This window comes from Simochromis diagramma, unplaced genomic scaffold, assembly GCF_900408965.1.
Source record: "Simochromis diagramma unplaced genomic scaffold, fSimDia1.1 OVJJ01000539.1, whole genome shotgun sequence".
In the NCBI taxonomy this organism is placed as follows: domain Eukaryota; kingdom Metazoa; phylum Chordata; class Actinopteri; order Cichliformes; family Cichlidae; genus Simochromis; species Simochromis diagramma.
The window spans coordinates 1-17,794 of NW_024387364.1; the positions used below are offsets into that span (position 1 = coordinate 1).

Below are 17,794 nucleotides of genomic sequence, written 5' to 3' on the forward strand. Positions count from 1 at the left end.
AGTGTAATTATTTCACTTTCTTTTTATCTTGATTATTTATATTTTTACCAACGGTGGTGTTATAAAAACCAAAGCTAGCCAAAAATACAAGTAAAAACAGTAATTAAGTCCAGGACTGACCCCCGTTCCCGTGTGTGCCCTTCCGTGTTTGTTGTGAGCGAGAGAGCGTTCCAAAAATCACCCGCCATTTATACATTGCCCTAGGGGCTATAATTCAATGAAAGAAAAACACAGCATGAAGGTGAAATGCAGAAATCTGTTTGGGATCAGGTGACAGGCGCGCTCCCCTGTCACAGGCGTTTATAGTTCGTTAAAGTCGTTCATGTCCAAAAACCAAATTCTGCTTTTTTGTGTGTGTGGGTGTTTTGCGCACCTTGCTGATGCCCTCCCTGTTCAGCTCCCTCCCCAGAGTAGGTCCGATTCCTGGCACCGCCGTCACCGGTTTCCCTGCCATGGGCTCGCTGACAAAGTTTCGGTGCTTCTGAGTGCTGCTTGACATCCTGAGAAGAAAACAGTTTCATTAACGCCTGTCTGAGAATCGCTGCCGCAGATTTATAACATGAGACAGCTCAGCGCCATCCATCCACATTATTATTATTATCATTATCATCATCATCATTTTTATTATTACAATTATTATTATGGAACTCTGAGTCCTGTTCCTGCATTTCATGATGCAGATTTCACTGAGCTCTTCACACCCGATAATCCACGGCTTTGATTATTTAATTAATGAAACAATCAAAAGCTGTTTTAAGGACCTCAGAGATGAGGAGTTTAAATATCTCAGGGTCAGGTTCACGAGTGAGGGGAGTGAGATTTACAGACTGATTGGGGCAATCCCCACCCTCAGCTATGGTCCCTGAAGTGTGGCTGGGCTCGGCCTTAGAGATGAGGTCAGGACTTGACAGAGCCTCCCTGAGGGAGACAGCCTGGCGGGTTCAGCTTGTTGTTATAGCTGGAGGAAAAGCCCAGGTATGAGAGTGCTAACCTGGTTTGATCCAGCATCCAAAAATGGATTTTGGACCTCATCTTTGGCCCTTTGCCCTCACTCCAAAATGGACACAGCAGATGGCCACCTCTCCAAATCACAGATACTCCATGAAATATACTTCAAAGTACATAAAGTGCTACCTTGACTTAAGAGTTTTTGAGCTGAGAGCTAAAGTTCAGATATCCCACCGCTAACCGGTCCAGCGAACGCGGCTCACAGGTCTTTTGCGGGACAGAGCAAAGAAGCGGTGATGATGTGCACTGAACGATCGATATACACGAACAAAGTGTGCTCGACTTGGTGAAGCACTCGAAGCGAGGCACCTCCGCCTGCATCTACATGTAGCAAAGCAATTACGGTGTTTTGAGTCCGAGACAGTTTTTACTCGGGAACATTAATGTGACACACGGGTAGTTTGATTTAGGAGCTTCGTCAGGGGACAGATGAAAGTCGTAGGTCAAAGCATGGCTTTGAGCATCAACAATATTTAAACTACGAAAGGAAAAAGAAGTCAAGAGTTAAAATGCTTCAAACTGAATGTTATCATGTTCTATTTCAGGTGCAAACGAACCTGTTTCAAAGTGATTGCAGATATTGTCCTCGTGAAATTCACCTGCTGTCACAGATATCCGCGCTCTCACCCCAAAAAATAGGAAGCGACAAGAACACGAGGATGAATTTAAGAACTTGGTCCTGAACAGCAGCCTCCCCTCTGTGGGAGGAGCTTAAAGAGGCGGTGTGTGCGGCTCATCGCAGCTGCGTGTCACTGTTTCCAGAAAGCGTCAGACCTCTGAGCAGGGGCGGTCCTGGGCTGTTTGGTGCCCTGGGCGAACACTCCCCCCCCCCCCACCACACACACACACACACAACAAACATAATATAATATACATTAATATATGTTATTGTGAAAACTGTTGTCGGAACCATACTGAATTTAACCAGATAGATATTTAAGATAAGATTTATTGATCCCCCAGCGGGAAAATTTGTGCATTACCTCAGATAGCAGAAGAAGAATACAAAAAATACAAATACATCAAATACAAAATAAGTATGATAAGTGTAATGGTCCTGGGTCATTTGACCCAGCGTTTTGTGTTTAGTATTAGTATTATTATTATTATCTTATGTTCTTAGGGTTTTGGTTCTCTGTGCCTTCCTTGTGTTATGTCTAGTGTTTTTGGTTCTATGTTCATGTTTTCAGGTTTGCTTCCTCCCAGTCTAATTAGATTCAGCTGTGTCTTCCTCCTGTGTGCCATTCCTTTCCCCCCTCTGTGGCTGTGTCCCAATCCAGCGACCGCACGCTTCGTAGTACGCGTAGTTCACGGACTACATACAGCAGGTACTACGAAGTACGAGAAGTGCGGAAGTGAGAGGCTTGTGAAATGGGACGGTCTGGCCTTCGTTGTGCTGCTCAGGTTGCCTAGAAACAATAATACTAGCCGCAAGAAACGTTTCATACAGCATTGTCTGAGAAAAAGGATGGAGAAATTTTTTTTTTTTTGTTCATTAATTTTTTTATGAGATCACTTTGATTTGTTGAGTGTCTGAGGCTGAGACCACAGGACTGTAAAACATGATTGTTGGGCTCATTTCTGTACTGAAAAGCCATTTCAAGATTAGTTAGTAAATAACAATTAGCTGATGTTGTTCATGAGACTAAAGTCATCTCACTCTGGTAATGTAAATATAATATGGCCAAAATTATAGTTATTTTCAGATTATTATGATATATTACAGCAGTGAGCTTGAACTCTGTGTCATTCACTGAACTTCAGTAAAGATTCAAGTTGCATTTATTCAAATTTCCTATCACCTTAAATCTTCACTCAAAGACATCTTTGACAGTGTATATATAGATGTGTTATATATAAGAGACAAATATTGTTCATTTAATATGTTGGCATTACTAAATGTGGATCAATGCTTACATATATGTATAAAAAGAAAATACAGGGAGTGCAGAATTATTAGGCAAATGAGTATTTTGTCCACATCATCCTCTTCATGCACGTTGTCTTACTCCAAGCTGTAGAGGCTCGAAAGCCTACTACCAATTAAACATATTAGGTGATGTGCATCTCTGTAATGAGAAGGGGTGTGGTCTAATGACATCAACACCCTATATCAGGTGTGCATAATTATTAGGCAACGTCCTTTCCTTTGGCAAACTGGGTCAGAAGAAGGACTTGACAGGCTCAGAAAAGTCAAAAATAGTGAGATATCTTGCAGAGAGATGCAGCAGTCTCAAAATTGCAAAGCTTCTGAAGCGTGATCATCGAACAATCAAGCGGTTCATTCAAAATAGTCAACAGGGTCGCAAGAAGCGTGTGGAAAAACCAAGGCGCAAAATAACTGCCCATGAACTGAGAAAAGTCAAGCGTGCAGCTGCCAAGATGCCACTTGCCACCAGTTTGGTCATATTTCAGAGCTGCAACATCACTGGGGTGCCCAAAAGCACAAGGTGTGCAATACTCAGAGACATGGCCAAGGTAAAAAAAGGCTGAAAGACGACCACCACTGAACAAGACAGTGGTGGTCTTTCCTTCCCTTCATTCCCTAAGGGTTGTTCTTTTCACCAGTTCTGTTCATTATTTTTATGGACAGAATTTCTAGGCATAGCCAAGTGGCAGAAGGCTTCCACTCGAATGGTCTTAGAATTTGTTCTCAGCTTGTTACAGATGATGGGGTTCTGTTGGCTTCATAAGATGTTGGTCTCCAGCTCACCCCACCAAATGTGTGAATTGGCCATGGTCCTCAGGCAGAAAAGGGTGAAGAGCCCACTTCGGGTCAGGGATGAGTTACTCACCCAAGTCTTGTTCACAAGAGAGGGTAGAATGAGCAGGAGACAGATTGGTGCTGTGGTTACAGTGATGTGGATGCTGTATGGGTGGTTTGAGCATCTGACAAGGGTGTCTCCTGGGTGAGGTGTCTCCTGGAAACACCTTACTGGTCCCAGGCTGTTCCCTCCACGACCCAGCCCCAGATAAGCAAAATAAAGTGGATGGATAGATTGATGGACAAATAAATAAAAAACCTTCTCTTTTATCTAGTGACAAGTGTATATTTTTATTTCTTTTGTGATTTTTTTGGATTTTACTTTTCTTTTCTTGGACTAAATTCGATTTTTGGATTTGGACGTTTTTGACTCCTTTTTTTTTTTTTAAACCTCTACCGTCCTGCGTCTGAGTCCTATGTTTCACAAATCAATGCAACACATCTTTCCTCATGCAAAACATCAATGGTTTTGACAAAGTTATTTGAGGTTTGACTGGAGATTTGTCATTTCCGCTTTTTTTTTAATTCAATAACACTTTTTATTCACTACTACAACCATTGGTTTACTCGCCTATACTTACTACTGAGTGCTTATGTGTTTATGAATAAGAAGAATAAGTATGGATACATGTAGTCTGTAGTTATTCAGTTTTAGTCAACTTGCCTGTTTGACGGATTGCTCTCTCACACTATGTTTTAATTCACCACAAAGTCCTACCAAAAGATTTATGAAGAGTATCCTACTGAGGATTACTGACATTTTGTTCTCTGGCCACAAAAGCACTGCACTATCTTTTTCTCTTGAGCTCTTAGTTTTTTACCTTGTGCGCAGTATAGGAAAAACTCTACTTTTTCTTGTGGCTTCAATCAAAAACAGACCCTGGACTATTGTATAGGGAACAAAACATAGGTGTTACGATGGCTGGAAACATCGTCAGCAGCTAGCTTGGCTCTGTCCAAAAATAAAGAGCAGCTGTACCTGGGCCCCCTTGTTCTGTTTGCCCATAACTGACATCGTCATCGCTCACTGCTGGGTATACCACAGCTGTATCAGTCTCTGCAAGATAAACCACATAAAATTACCAAAACTACAGCAAATGCACAGCAACAGCATTGTTATATTATTACACAACAGCTGTGAAGTCTGTGAAGTGAATAAAGAGATTAAGTGATGCTTTTTAAAATCATAGATTTGTTTAATCTTCACACCTCTGCTGTGAAACACAGAAAGATCAGAAATAACTGAGAGCTCATTCTTTGACAAAAATGTGGACTGGCACAGTGGTGCTGTTTGCTATTAATATAAACTCACACACTGTACCACTAAGCAAACATGTTCTCACATCTTGATCACTATCATTAGCCAAACCATAACACACTGTGGTGAGAAGTCTCACCTAGTTCATACTAACTGGACTCAGCAACAGGAAGTAGCTGCTGTGGTTTTTTAATGCAAGTTTAAAAATGGTTCAAATCTGTGAGAGGCTGGAAAAAGGTAGCAATGATCTTTGGTTTGTTCAGTCTGTCTCTGTATACATCTTACACTAAACAACAAAACAACAAATGCATTATCTCAAAACCTTGTGTGTGAACCAAACACAGAAAACAGGCACATCTGGACCACATCTGGGCTCTTTTTTGCATTCAAGGTTCAATTACAGCACTGCTAAATAATCTGTGGGATTATTTAGCAGTGTTAGAAGTGTTTCTTCCACGTTTCTTTCTGTTCTTAAATTAAACAGCTCTGTGTTGAAACACCTGCAGCTGAATTGTTTTCTCTCTGTCAGAAACAGGATGCTGGACGACTGCAGAGCTGTTAACTTCAGTTAACCACAGAACACAAACACACAGTCCAGCTCACAGATGGATACATCTGATGAGATTTTACATAAAGGAAACAAATTCAGAACAAAAGTATGAGCATGTATGTTGTGATATTATTAATATTAACATTTATGTTGGGATTTCAGATTTTGATCACATATCAGAAATTTTTTTTTTTTTTTAAATGTTACAACAGTTCGTACTTTTACAGTTCTGATCATCCTTCACATGCTCTAAATCTGATTGTACCTTCATACCAGAGTCAAAGACATCTGAAGAGAAAAATATCACAGAAAATATTTTCATAATCCAAACTATGATCAGAACTATTGTTTTCATATAAACTTAGCACAGAAGTAAGGAAATCTATGTTTGGTTGTTTATTTATGTTATGTTATTAAGAATGCTTCTTGGCCTCTTTATTTACCCAAATGTTGCCAAATCTTCAAACAGCTTATTTTGCTGTTGATACTTGTCTTGAACCGGGTAGACTGGGTGCTGACAATCAGCTGCATGATTAGCAGCATCTGTGAGCTTGGACCCATCTACAGCGGTCAGTTGGGCTGTATCCCAATTCAGGGTCTGCAGCCTTAAAGGCCGCATTTTAAGGCCGATTACGTCACAGCGACGCGACGAAGGCTGTCCCAATTTGAAGGCTGCTCGAAATGCGGCCCTCAAATTGCCGAAAGAAAAACGGCGGATGAGGGGCACCCGAAGAGTAAACTTTAAGTAAGTACTGAATATTATGTCATTTATTTATGTGCAAATGTTTAATAACAAAGAACATTAAAACATTACTATTGGCCACATGTCGGCCAAGTTATGTCGGCCAACTTTAAAATATACGCCCTTCAATAGCTGAGCTTAATCTTGCAGAGAATGATCAAAGCTCATGTAGAAACAAACAAACAAATGAACAAAAGATTTTCTCCTTCATTTCTGTCAAACAAAGCTGTAGGAAACATTTCCAGCTGTTAGTACCATGGTTGCTAGGCAACCTGGGCAGTGCGACAGAGGCTAGACCATCCCATTTCACAAGCCTCGCATTTCCGGCCTTAGCGGTCTTTGAGTACGCGGCGCTTGTGGACCGTTAAGGCTGCGTACTTTAAGGCTGCAGACCCTAAATTGGGATACAGCCATTGTGTCTGCTCCGAGTGTGTCATGTCTGACTGATCTGGATAGGCCCACGCCTATCGGTAACTTCAACCTGGTGTTCAGCAAAGCCAAAGCCAAGTTGCAGCATTATTGGGAGTGAGCCCTACTAGCTACAAATTGAAGGTCAAGCTCAATATGACGGGGGATGTCAGAGACAGGCCGTGAAGTGGATGTCCCAAGAAGATGACACCACAAGAAGAGAGCATCCTCACTATTTCAGCACTGAGGAACCGTAAGCAGTCTTCTACAGATTTGAAGGGCAATATGACGACAGCTGTCTACTTGGAAAATCTAGAACAGATTCCTTACAGCCAGTCTCTGGTTGGATAGGGCTGCTGCCAGGAAGCAAACAATACTGCTTGTCACCATTATGCCCTTTTGTGCTAGTGTTGGCAACATGTGTGCTGAAACATGAACATGTGGAGGAACGTTATGTTCAGAGATGAGTCTTGATTCTGCTTATGGCAGGTGGATTTTAGGGTCAAAACAGGGACGATGCAGAGAACATTATGCAGATTGCTGCAACAATAGGATAACAGCTTTTGGTGGTGGCAGTGGGATGGTATCGGGTGGCATCTCATTCTCTGGACAAACAAAGTTCATCAACCATTGGAGGCAATCTCATTGGAGAGGTATATCAAGATAAGATTCTCCAGCAGGCCCATATCTCCACAGTCTTGAACCGGACTGACAATGCTCGCCTCCACAGAGTAGGGTTCATCAGAGACTAACTCCAGAATTTGGCAGTGGAGAGGATTTAACGGCCTGTTTGCAGTTCTGACCTCAACCCCATTGAGTTTGCTGTTTGTCCCACAGTGACCAACACAACCACATTTAACCCGCATACTCATCTCTGATGTTTAACCCACACACTGATTTTGCTTACACATATACACCATTCAAGAGAAATAAAGAGGCTTTCCAACGTTATAGGATTTATTGCCAAGCAGCATTCGTGTTACAGCTGAAAATACTCAACCAAACTGAAAGTTAATTACTTTTAGTTTATGTCCTATTTCTGAAATATCCTCGTGATCCTACAATTAAAAGTTGCACAAAATTTGCTTTAGAAACAAATCTAACCACTCAGCAGCCATTTGATGCACCTCTAGGCAGATAGTTAAATATCAACTTCAACCCCTTTGAAGGAAACACAGTGTTACCTTTGCTTTGTCTGACTGGATGTTGTTGATGATCTGATCTCAAAATGTACATGACATGAGTGATGATGCCATCTTCACCAGCTTTTTCTTGAACTGCTGAAATGATACAAAATTAAAAATAATATAAATTAAATACTGAATAGAGTCTGCATTTAGGAAAGTTATTACTGTAACCATAAAGAGTTTGAACTTTATTCTACTAAACAAACTCAGACATGAAAGATCAGGAAGTCTGAGTCTCACCTTCAGGATTCCTGTGAAGACATCGTTTCCCCAGCAGAAACAAAACAAAGGATGATCCAACAGAAGACACCAACAACACAGAGAGAACAGGAGGAGAGGGTGATGGAGAAAGAGTGGTATGGGTGGAACCAGGAGGAGAGGTGGTGGTATGTGGAGGTGTGGAGGTGGTGGGTGAAGGCATGGTGGCAGTTGGAGGTGTGAATGTAGGTGTTGGTGTGATGGTGTGTTTCTCTAAAAAAAAAAAAAAAAAAAAAAAAGCAAACACAGTCATTAAGTTGTCGTCACATTATGAATGTTGAAACCTGCAGAAACACAGACAGGAGGTGAGTGTGTCACCTGTGAAAGTGATCCAGCTGTTAGTGAGGGGAGGGGCTGTGTGTCTGTGAAGTTGTGTCTCAGCTTGTGTCTCAGCTGGAGGAGTCAAAGATGACATGATGGTATCCACATTTTTGCAAATGAGGATCTGATCATATATTTATTTCAGTGACTAACAGAGAACCTGAGTTTAAATGTGATCAGATGAAGTGTGAGGCTGTGAGAAAGTGTCTGACTGCATTCATAGATGTGTCCTTTCAGCTGCTCGCTCTGATCCAACCTTTGGTCTCTAAGAAGAGGCTTCAGGGAGACGTTTGCTACGTTGGACTGTAGGACCATCAGAAATGTGTGCAGTAACAAAACAGGCAGCACTGAAAGCAGCTCTAAGTGTTTGTGTTGTTCAATGATTTGTGCACAACAACAACAATGGGACCTCTCTCATCCATCAGTCACCATGTGGACATTTCTCTGACACACTTTGAAGCTGATGGACGTTTTGTGTCTGCACCAAGTACGTTTTCACCAGCTATGGCACCGGCAGGATTCACTTTCACAGACTCACAACCACCAGCTCCACCCCTCCCCTCCCCCTCCAGCTGTAGGCTTTGACATTGAGTTTCCCCACACATGTTTACAGATGAGTTAGAGAGCAAGAGAAGAAGAGGCGGATTCATAAATGTCTTTGTTTCTGCTCTAACCAAACAATGCTGCTCTACAACTCTAGACTACCAGCCACAAAGACAACAGCTGGAGAAACATCTGTCTACCTCTGACATCCACCAGCTCATCCATACAACAAACACACATCAACAACCAGGAAGCAGCTTCACCTCTGATCACACACACACTCAACTCTACTCACTCACCTGGAGGAACAACTCTGAGGTAGATGATGCGGTGATCCCATGAGCGTGTTTCTTCAATGAAAAGACCGCACTCGTAAGTTCCATAATCAGTAGTAGTTACATTCTTCAGAATCAAAGACGCGTCTCCATCCTTCATCTGTCTGTCCTGCAGATCCACCCGGTTCTTAAAAGATGGATGCTGGTTGGCTGAAATTAAGTGACCATTGTTAATTTGGGTTGAACCCAGGACTGTATAGGCGTTGGCTGAATAGCAGTGGTGTTCACCTTGGGGTGTCGGTCAGAACACACAGGACGCACAGATAAAGGTTATACCGTCTTTACTGTGATTCCTCAGCTTAACAGCACAGTACAGCAACACAGTAATGCAACCGCAGGCTTACAGAGTAGTGAGGGGTGTGGGTGTGTGTGGTCTGTGAACAGAACATATACAGAATACTGAATGTAATAAACATCTAAGTCATGAATTATGATGCATTAGCGTTCTTCGAATCTAACCAGAACTACAAATGGGAATTCCTATATGAACATCTACATGCACGAGTTTCATACACTACTCCCAAACCCTTACAGTACATGACATTGATTGCCAATACACCCAACAACAATATATCACAAACACCAAATCGTTTAGCTTACAGCTAGCAGGTATGTAGCATAACAGGTAGCATTAGTAGCATGAACTAGCCACATAGCGAACAGGTCGATACACATTGCACTTCTACATCCACTAAATGTCTAATTGGCATAAAAGACTAAAACTGTCCTTTTCAGGCATGGCTCCACGTCTACTCACAGTTCTTTAGCGACGCACACAACTCACACCGTGTGTAGACATCCCCTGCAGAGTCAGTCTGCCAGGCGGCTCTTGCTATGTGCTAGCTCCAACTCTGATCACTGGAACATGCGCTCAATAGTGCAACTGTGCTCTCTCGCCACAAGGGGGCCCCCCCACACAGCTGACAGCCTTTCCAACATAGCCGCCCCCCAATTTGCGGTGCAAATTGGCCCCATGGAAAGGCGGTTTATACAGACGAGGGCTCCCCCACCTGGTCATCCTCATCCTTGATCGCCAGAAGCACAATCAGACGTACTATAGGCCGGGTGTATGTTTTGTCACGTATCTTCACCTCTGCTGTTCTGGTGTGGCCATCAGAACCAGTAAGAATCTTCGTCACTCTCCCAATCTGCCATGATGCTCTGGGTAGCTGTGGATCCACCAGCAGAACAACCGCTCCCTCTGTTATGTCCTCCATGGGTCTCTGCCACTTCATGCGAGTTTGGAGATTAGGCAAATAGTGTCTGATGAAAGATGACCAGAATCTGTCCACCAGGATTTGCGAATGTCTCCATCTTCGCCTCCCTAGTGCTTCTTCTTCGGGATACACTACCTGAGGTAGGGAGCTGTCAGGCCGCCCCATGAGCAAGTAGTTAGGGGTCACTGGATCGATGTCAGCCACATCAGCAGAAACATAACCTAGGGGTTTGGCATTCAGGATACCCTCGATTTCTGTAAGAACGGTCCTGAGTACTTCCTCACTCACTGTTTGAGAGCCAACAGAGGTGTATAAGGCGTTTTTGATAGAGCGGATTTCTCTTTCCCAAGTGCCTCCAAAGTGGGGTGCTGCAGGTGGGTTGAAGCGGAAACGAACCTGCTGCTTAGCCAGTTTCTGCTGGAGGTCCGGACTCATGATGGAGAACGCCTGCTGGAGCTCCTTTTCCCCTCCTTTGAAGTTTGTCCCCTGATCCGAGTAAACTTCTGCCGGTTTCCCTCTTCTCGCAATGAACCTTCGGAAGGCCATCAGAAAGGAGTCAGTGTCGATGGATGTCAGGAGGTCTATATGGACGGCCCGAGTAGTGAGGCACTTAAACAAAATGCCCCATCGCTTCTCCCTGCGTCTGCCTATCTTGATCCAGAAAGGACCAAAGCAGTCCATGCCAGTGGAATAGAAGGCAGGTTTGAACAGCCTGAGGCGGGCAGGTGGCAGGTCAGCCATTTGCTGAGAAGCTGGGTTTGCCCTCCACCTACGGCAATCCATGCAACTATGTTGGTGCCGCTTAACGGCCTCTCTACCTCGCAGGATCCATACAGTCCGCCGAAGCTCAGCGAATACTCTCTCTGGGCCAGGATGACCGAGACGTGCATCCACATCTTGAATAAGTAGTCTGGTATACACATGGGTGGGATCCAGGACCACAGGGTGTACAACAGACAGATCAAGGCTCTCTGCTCGCCGCAGCCTGCCACCAACCCGGATCAGTCTATGATTGGCATCATACTGCGGTGCTAGGCATAGCAGCCGACTGTTAGCCGGTATAGGTTTGCCTGCTTGTAGTAGGTGGTAGTCCTCTGGGAAACAGTCCATCTGAATCTGTCTCAAGATCTGTTGCTCTGCCTCGGTGTAGGCCCCTGCAGTAGGTGAATTACTCCCAGCTGGGTCACCCTGCATTGCTGCATTTTGAATCTCCTTAGCTGTGGCTTCTACTAATTCTGTCCATGTGTTGAACCGCTGGGCCTCTGGGGTTTGATTACCCGGGGTCATGTTAGCCATATGACATATGGCAGAGCGTTTTAGCTCGATGCCATCCTCTGGGTCTGATGCACCCAATGATGGGCAGGAGGGCCACTGGTCAGGAGGTAGGAGGAGGAAATCTGGTCCTTGAGTCCACCTATTTGGGCTGGCCAGTTCAGTGAGACTTTTGCCCTTTGTGATGTCATCAGCTGGGTTTCTTGTAGAATCCACATATCGCCAGTCTTTGGGGTTAGTAAGCTCTTGAATTTCTGTAATCCTGGTGCCAACAAACACCTTGAAATGGCAGGATGTGGAATGCAACCAGTTGAGGACAGTGGTTGAATCAGACCACAGCGTACATGTGGTCACCTTGAACGTTAGTTCTGTCTGAAGTAGCTTTGCGAGCTGGGCTCCAGTGAGTGCAGCGCAGAGTTCGAGTCTGGGAATAGATATCTGCTTCCTTGGAGCAACCCGTGATCTGGCCATGAGGAATGACAGCTGCGCATTACCATAATGATCTTCTGATCTCAGGTAAGCCACAGAGCCATAGGCTCGCTCTGATGCATCGCAAAAGATATGTACCTCTCTTGCAATGTCAGATAGATCCATGTGCGGCAGTGTGTAACATCGTGGCAATGTTAACTCTGATAAATGCACCAACTCCCCCTTCCATGTCTTCCACTGGTGCAGCAAATCATGAGGTAACTGGGGGTCATCCCAATCTCGATGCTTGTCCCAGAGTTGCTGTACAATAATCTTGGCCCTGGTGGTGAAGGGAATGATGAACCCAAGTGGGTCGTACTGACTAGCCAGGGTTCGATATATGTTCCTCATAGTGGGCTCTCCATAGTCAATGGGTCGGTGCTTGAGGCTGAGGGTGTCCGTCTCACAGTTCCAGTTCAGTCCCAGGGTTGATTCATGCGCTTCTTGTCGGTCCTGTGACAGCCAGAGTTCCAGTTTGTCTGACCGTGCCTCGGATGGCAGATGACTAATCACTTCTGGCCTATTACTAGCCCACTGCCGAATTTCAAAGCCCCCGGAAGCCAGAAGCTGCCGTAGTTTCTTGACCAACTGCTGGGCTTCTTCAATCGATGAAACACTCTGTAGACAGTTGTCCACATAGAAGCACCATTCGATGGAGAACCTCACCTCCTCTCCTGGTTCACTATGCAGGAGGACATGCCGCTGTAGCGCAAAGGAGGCACAGCAGGGACTACATGTTGTCCCAAAGGGAAGGACTTGCCATTCATAGCTGTGAGGGGGCTCATCCCGATTCATATTGCGCCAAAGAAACCTCAGGAGCGGTTTGTCTTCCGGGAGTAGGCACACCTGGTGAAACATCCCTTTTATGTCACCACTGATGGCAATGCTGTGTTCTCTGAAGCGCAGGAGCACTCCAACCAGAGAAGGGCTCAGGACAGGGCCAGGCAATAGGGACTCGTTCAGGTTAAGTCCCTTGTGTCGAAAAGAGCAATTAAAGACCACTCTATTCTTGCCATTGTGCTGGACCATGTGATGAGGTATGTACCAACCCTCTTGGCTCTGAGAGGCAACCTCCGGTTGCAGTTTGGCTACAAACCCAGAGGTCACCAACCTTTCAATCTCGTCCATATATGCAGCAGCCCTAACAGGGTCTTTGCTCAGACGTCTCTCCATACTCCTCAGGCTGGGCAGTGTCGCCTCTTGGGTGGCCTGAAAAAGTGGTGCATCCTTCCTCCTCAATAAGGGTGTGGCATACCGGAGCACTCCCTTAACATCCACGCGCCTTGTTCTGGCCTCCAATATCTGAAGGGCTTCATGATCCTCCTTCGACCTTGTCACCTCCTTTTCACTCTTATATGGTAGAACATCCACTTGCCACAGCTTCTCCACATTCCTCTGGAGTTCAACAGATAGGGGGCTGCAGGAGGTATACAGACACTGTTGAGACTAACTGTGACTCAAGCGACTTTGCAGGCCCTTGCAGAGTCCATCCTAGTCGGGTTCGCATCGCAGCTGGCCCTCCTAGTGATCCAAAGCGCACAGGCTCTATAGGGTTTATGAGATGTGGGTGATCAGCCCCAATTAGCAACAGGGGCGAAACTCTGCTGAAGGTTTGTAGGGGCAAGTCCTTCAGATGTCTGTACCTTCTCTTGAGCATGGTAATTGGATATGAATGCTCAGCTAAGCCAAGCCGCTGGGCAGTGAAGGCATTAGCTATGTGGAAGGATTTCTGGGGCTGCATGATAGGGGACAGTGTGGATGAAACGCAGGCCCCATGTAACATTTGGATATCCTGACGGATAGTTCTCAGGGCGAGGTCTTCAGGTGTGCCTGTTAGGCCCAGTTGCTGAGCTGCAGAGGAGAGCAGCATGGTGCGGTCAGAGCCATCATCCAGGATGGCATAAGTGTCCAGAGTTTTGTCACCATTTCTTAGGAGAACTCTAATCACTTTAAGCAGAACACGGGTAGAATCTGAAGGTTTTTCTAGGTGGAGTATTTCAGTTGCAGAGCTCACCAGGCAAGTACCTTCCTTCACACTCTTGGCGTTGACCTCATGCAGGATCTGAAGGTGTTTGCCTTGACATAGGCTGCAAGCTTTCTTCAGATTGCACTGTGCTGCTTGATGTGATCTGCCACATCGCCAACAACGCTGGTTTGTCTTAATCCAGTCTATGATTTGAGCCTTATCAAACGACTGGAATATGGGGCACTGACTCAGATAATGGTCCTCCGTATCACAGTAGGGGCAGTAAGCTTTCAGCGGGCCTTTCTTCTTGCTATGGACAGCTGGTTTGCTGCTCACCGACTCGACAGGCTGCTTCGTCGGCAGATTCTCTGAGCCATGCAGGATAGTGGCCATGCGCTTTACTGACTTTGCCTCTCTCAGGCGCTCTGGTTTCTGGATGACCCTCTCCTTCTGCCCTGTAGCCCCAAGCTGGGTACTGCTATCTTGGCACCATGTTTCCAGCTGTAACCAGTCTGAAAAGTCTGTTAGGTTGTATACCACCCCTGGATGGCGACACATGTGTCTCCGGAACTCAGACCTCATTTCAGCTGGCAGCTTACTGAGGAGCCGTGCCACATGAGAGCCACATTTCAGGTCTACTTCGCCATCCGGACCAAGGGTCTTCAGCATACCAACGAGAGCCCGAATCTGCAGTGCGAATCTTTCAAAAGCCTCCACATCCCCGCGACGAATGTCCGGTGCATCCATAACACCGGCAATCTTCCTGAGGGCTAACTGGTGGGGCTGACCAAACTTCTCCGATAGGGCTGCCATGGTGTCAGTATAGGGGGATGGAGAATTGAGATATGCATCAGCTATGAGACGGGCTTCATCTAGTTTCAAATGATCCATCAGTATCTGAAACTTGAAAAGCTCTGTCCCATCCGGTGGCAGCAGATTGTCAAGTGCGATCTTTAACCGGGCAAACTCACTTGGGTCCTTCTTAATGAGATCAGGAATACTTGGAGTTGGACCCCTGTATGTTTTCTCTTGTGCCATTACATGTGGTGGCTGGTAGGCTGGGGATGGATGAGGTTTATATTGCGATGATGTTGTGATAGGTCTTGATACCTCGGCGATGGGCTGCTGGCTCCAGATGTTGGTGGGGGCTTGACTCTGGAAACTGGGATAAGCACTAGCAGAAAACTGCTCCTGCCAAGGAGGCTTCAAATGTTGCGGAATGATAGGTGGATGTTCAAACCGAAAGGAAGGTGCACTGTTGGGGAATGGCGGGGTTGGCCGACTAGCTGTCAGTGTCTGCTCCTTTAACAGCTGTAGTTCACCCATCATCCTATCCAATGTATCAATCATTGTAGTATCCTTGGGTGGAATACTCTGAGCTGATGGTGGGCGAAAGTATGGCCTTTGGTATTCTTGTTGAGCATGGATGTCCTGCCTATTGTCATACTGGGGCCATGGACTCGTTCGTGCATCTATTCTATGTGTATGGGAACTAATTGTGGGGACACTGATGGGCTGCATACGTTGGGAGGAAGACAGAGGGGGTACATGTGTTGGGGGTGATCTCTGGTCCCGTTGCTCCGACAGGTAACCACCTCTGTCTGGTTCACGTGTTTGAGCGTAAGGCTGAGGTCTGCCATTCATACAATACTGCGAACCCGAAACTGCAGACATTTCCCATGGTCGATGGAAAGGAGAAGGAGGCTGATGGTTCAGGCCATCCCTACTGGGCACATGCTGCCGCATATCCTGCAGATCATTCGGGGAAGTGGTCCATTCATCCACGGTGTGTTCCCATCCAGGCTGACTTGTTGGGCTAGACGAGCGGGAGGTCTGTACAGACACTGCCGATGGCACGTACTGCTTTTGCTCTTCTAGCCCGGGTGCATACTGTGCTGTGTACGAGTGACGGTAGGGTGTCATGTCTCGTTGGTGGCCCACCAAGCTCACCTCATAGTCTGCAAGGTAGGGAGGAGGTTGTACTTGGCGCCTTGGGCGAGTTGAATCTGAGACATCTTCACTGGAGAAGAAACTAGGCTGCATCTTTAGGATCCAAGGAAAGCACCCTCCGGCTCGAAGGACCAATGATAATTTGGGTTGAACCCAGGACTGTATAGGCGTTGGCTGAATAGCAGTGGTGTTCACCTTGGGGTGTCGGTCAGAACACACAGGACGCACAGATAAAGGTTATACCATCTTTACTGTGATTCCTCAGCTTAACAGCACAGTACAGCAACACAGTAATGCAACCGCAGGCTTACAGAGTGGTGAGGGGTGTGGGTGTGTGTGGTCTGTGAACAGAACATATACAGAATACTGAATGTAATAAACATCTAAGTCATGAATTATGATGCATTAGCGTTCTTCGAATCTAACCAGAACTACAAATGGGAATTCCTATATGAACATCTACATGCACGAGTTTCATACACTACTCCCAAACCCTTACAGTACATGACATTGATTGCCAATACACCCAACAACAATATATCACAAACACCAAATCGTTTAGCTTACAGCTAGCAGGTACGTAGCATAACAGGTAGCATTAGTAGCATGAACTAGCCACATAGCGAACAGGTCGATACACATTGCACTTCTACATCCACTAAATGTCTAATTGGCATAAAAGACTAAAACTGTCCTTTTCAGGCATGGCTCCACGTCTACTCACAGTTCTTTAGCGACGCACACAACTCACACCGTGTGTAGACATCCCCTGCAGAGTCAGTCTGCCAGGCGGCTCTTGCTATGTGCTAGCTCCAACTCTGATCACTGGAACATGCGCTCAATAGTGCAACTGTGCTCTCTCGCCACAAGGGGGCCCCCCCACACAGCTGACAGCCTTTCCAACAACCATCCTGGTACAAAAGCACATATTCTGGCACCAGGTCAGCTCTGCTCCACTTAACAATTCTTATGTTGTTGTTGTTTGGAGCTCGACATGTCAGAGTGATGTCCTGTCCAGACTCAGCTGGGATGATCTTTGGGTCTGAATGAGACAAAAAAAGAACCTCTGAACATCCAGCAGGTCACCAGTGACCCACTGAGCGAGAATTTTAGCCTCATGCTAAACATGCAAAGTGTCAGAAACTACAAGATGTTAGCTTCCACAGAACAACAACATGTGCTGATAATAAGTGAACATAATGTGTGAGAGAAAGCAGCCTCTCATTATAAGACACTGTGAGTCTCTGCATGCTGCCTTTATGGAGCTACAGCTGTTTGTGTACACTGAACAAAAAGCTTTGTAGCTGCATACTGACTCCCGACACTACAACACATCACACTGACACACACATTACACTTCTTTGTCTCTGTCACAGCTGGATTACAGATGTTAAGTGTCCACCCAGCCTCGTGTCTCCTTCACACACAGACAAACTGAATCCAGATGAAAATAATCCTCCTGTACTTCTTGTTATCTCAGAGAGAAACTCAGTGTAGTTCAATCTCACCTGCAGAGACGAAGACAAGGACAAACAGCAAAGTACAGC

The 17,794-nt window shown here is 45.6% G+C and overlaps 2 protein-coding genes across 2 annotated transcripts; both read right to left on the reverse strand.

Moving 5' to 3' along the window:
- Window positions 1–4,146: 4,146 nt before the first annotated feature.
- LOC120718805 lies at window positions 4,147–13,730 on the reverse strand. The gene is made up of 3 exons (XM_040007514.1): window positions 9,339–13,730; window positions 7,915–8,010; window positions 4,147–4,829 (listed from the first exon to the last, which is right to left on the reverse strand). The coding sequence occupies exon 1, from the start codon at window positions 13,502–13,504 to the stop codon at window positions 10,361–10,363; it is 3,144 nt and encodes a 1,047-aa protein (XP_039863448.1). The 5' UTR covers window positions 13,505–13,730; the 3' UTR covers window positions 4,147–4,829; window positions 7,915–8,010; window positions 9,339–10,360.
- LOC120718806 lies at window positions 13,703–17,147 on the reverse strand. The gene is made up of 2 exons (XM_040007515.1): window positions 16,972–17,147; window positions 13,703–16,588 (listed from the first exon to the last, which is right to left on the reverse strand). Exon 2 carries the CDS (start codon window positions 16,338–16,340, stop codon window positions 13,734–13,736), a length of 2,607 nt encoding a protein of 868 aa, XP_039863449.1. The 5' UTR covers window positions 16,341–16,588; window positions 16,972–17,147; the 3' UTR covers window positions 13,703–13,733.
- Window positions 17,148–17,794: the final 647 nt, after the last annotated feature.

What these genes read in the sequence shown, in the direction of transcription:
- LOC120718805 (XM_040007514.1), bottom strand. Translation starts at nt 13,504, where the DNA reads ATGGAGAGACGTCTGAGCAAAGACCCTGTTAGGGCTGCTGCATATATG.
- LOC120718806 (XM_040007515.1), bottom strand. Translation starts at nt 16,340, where the DNA reads ATGCAGCCTAGTTTCTTCTCCAGTGAAGATGTCTCAGATTCAACTCGC.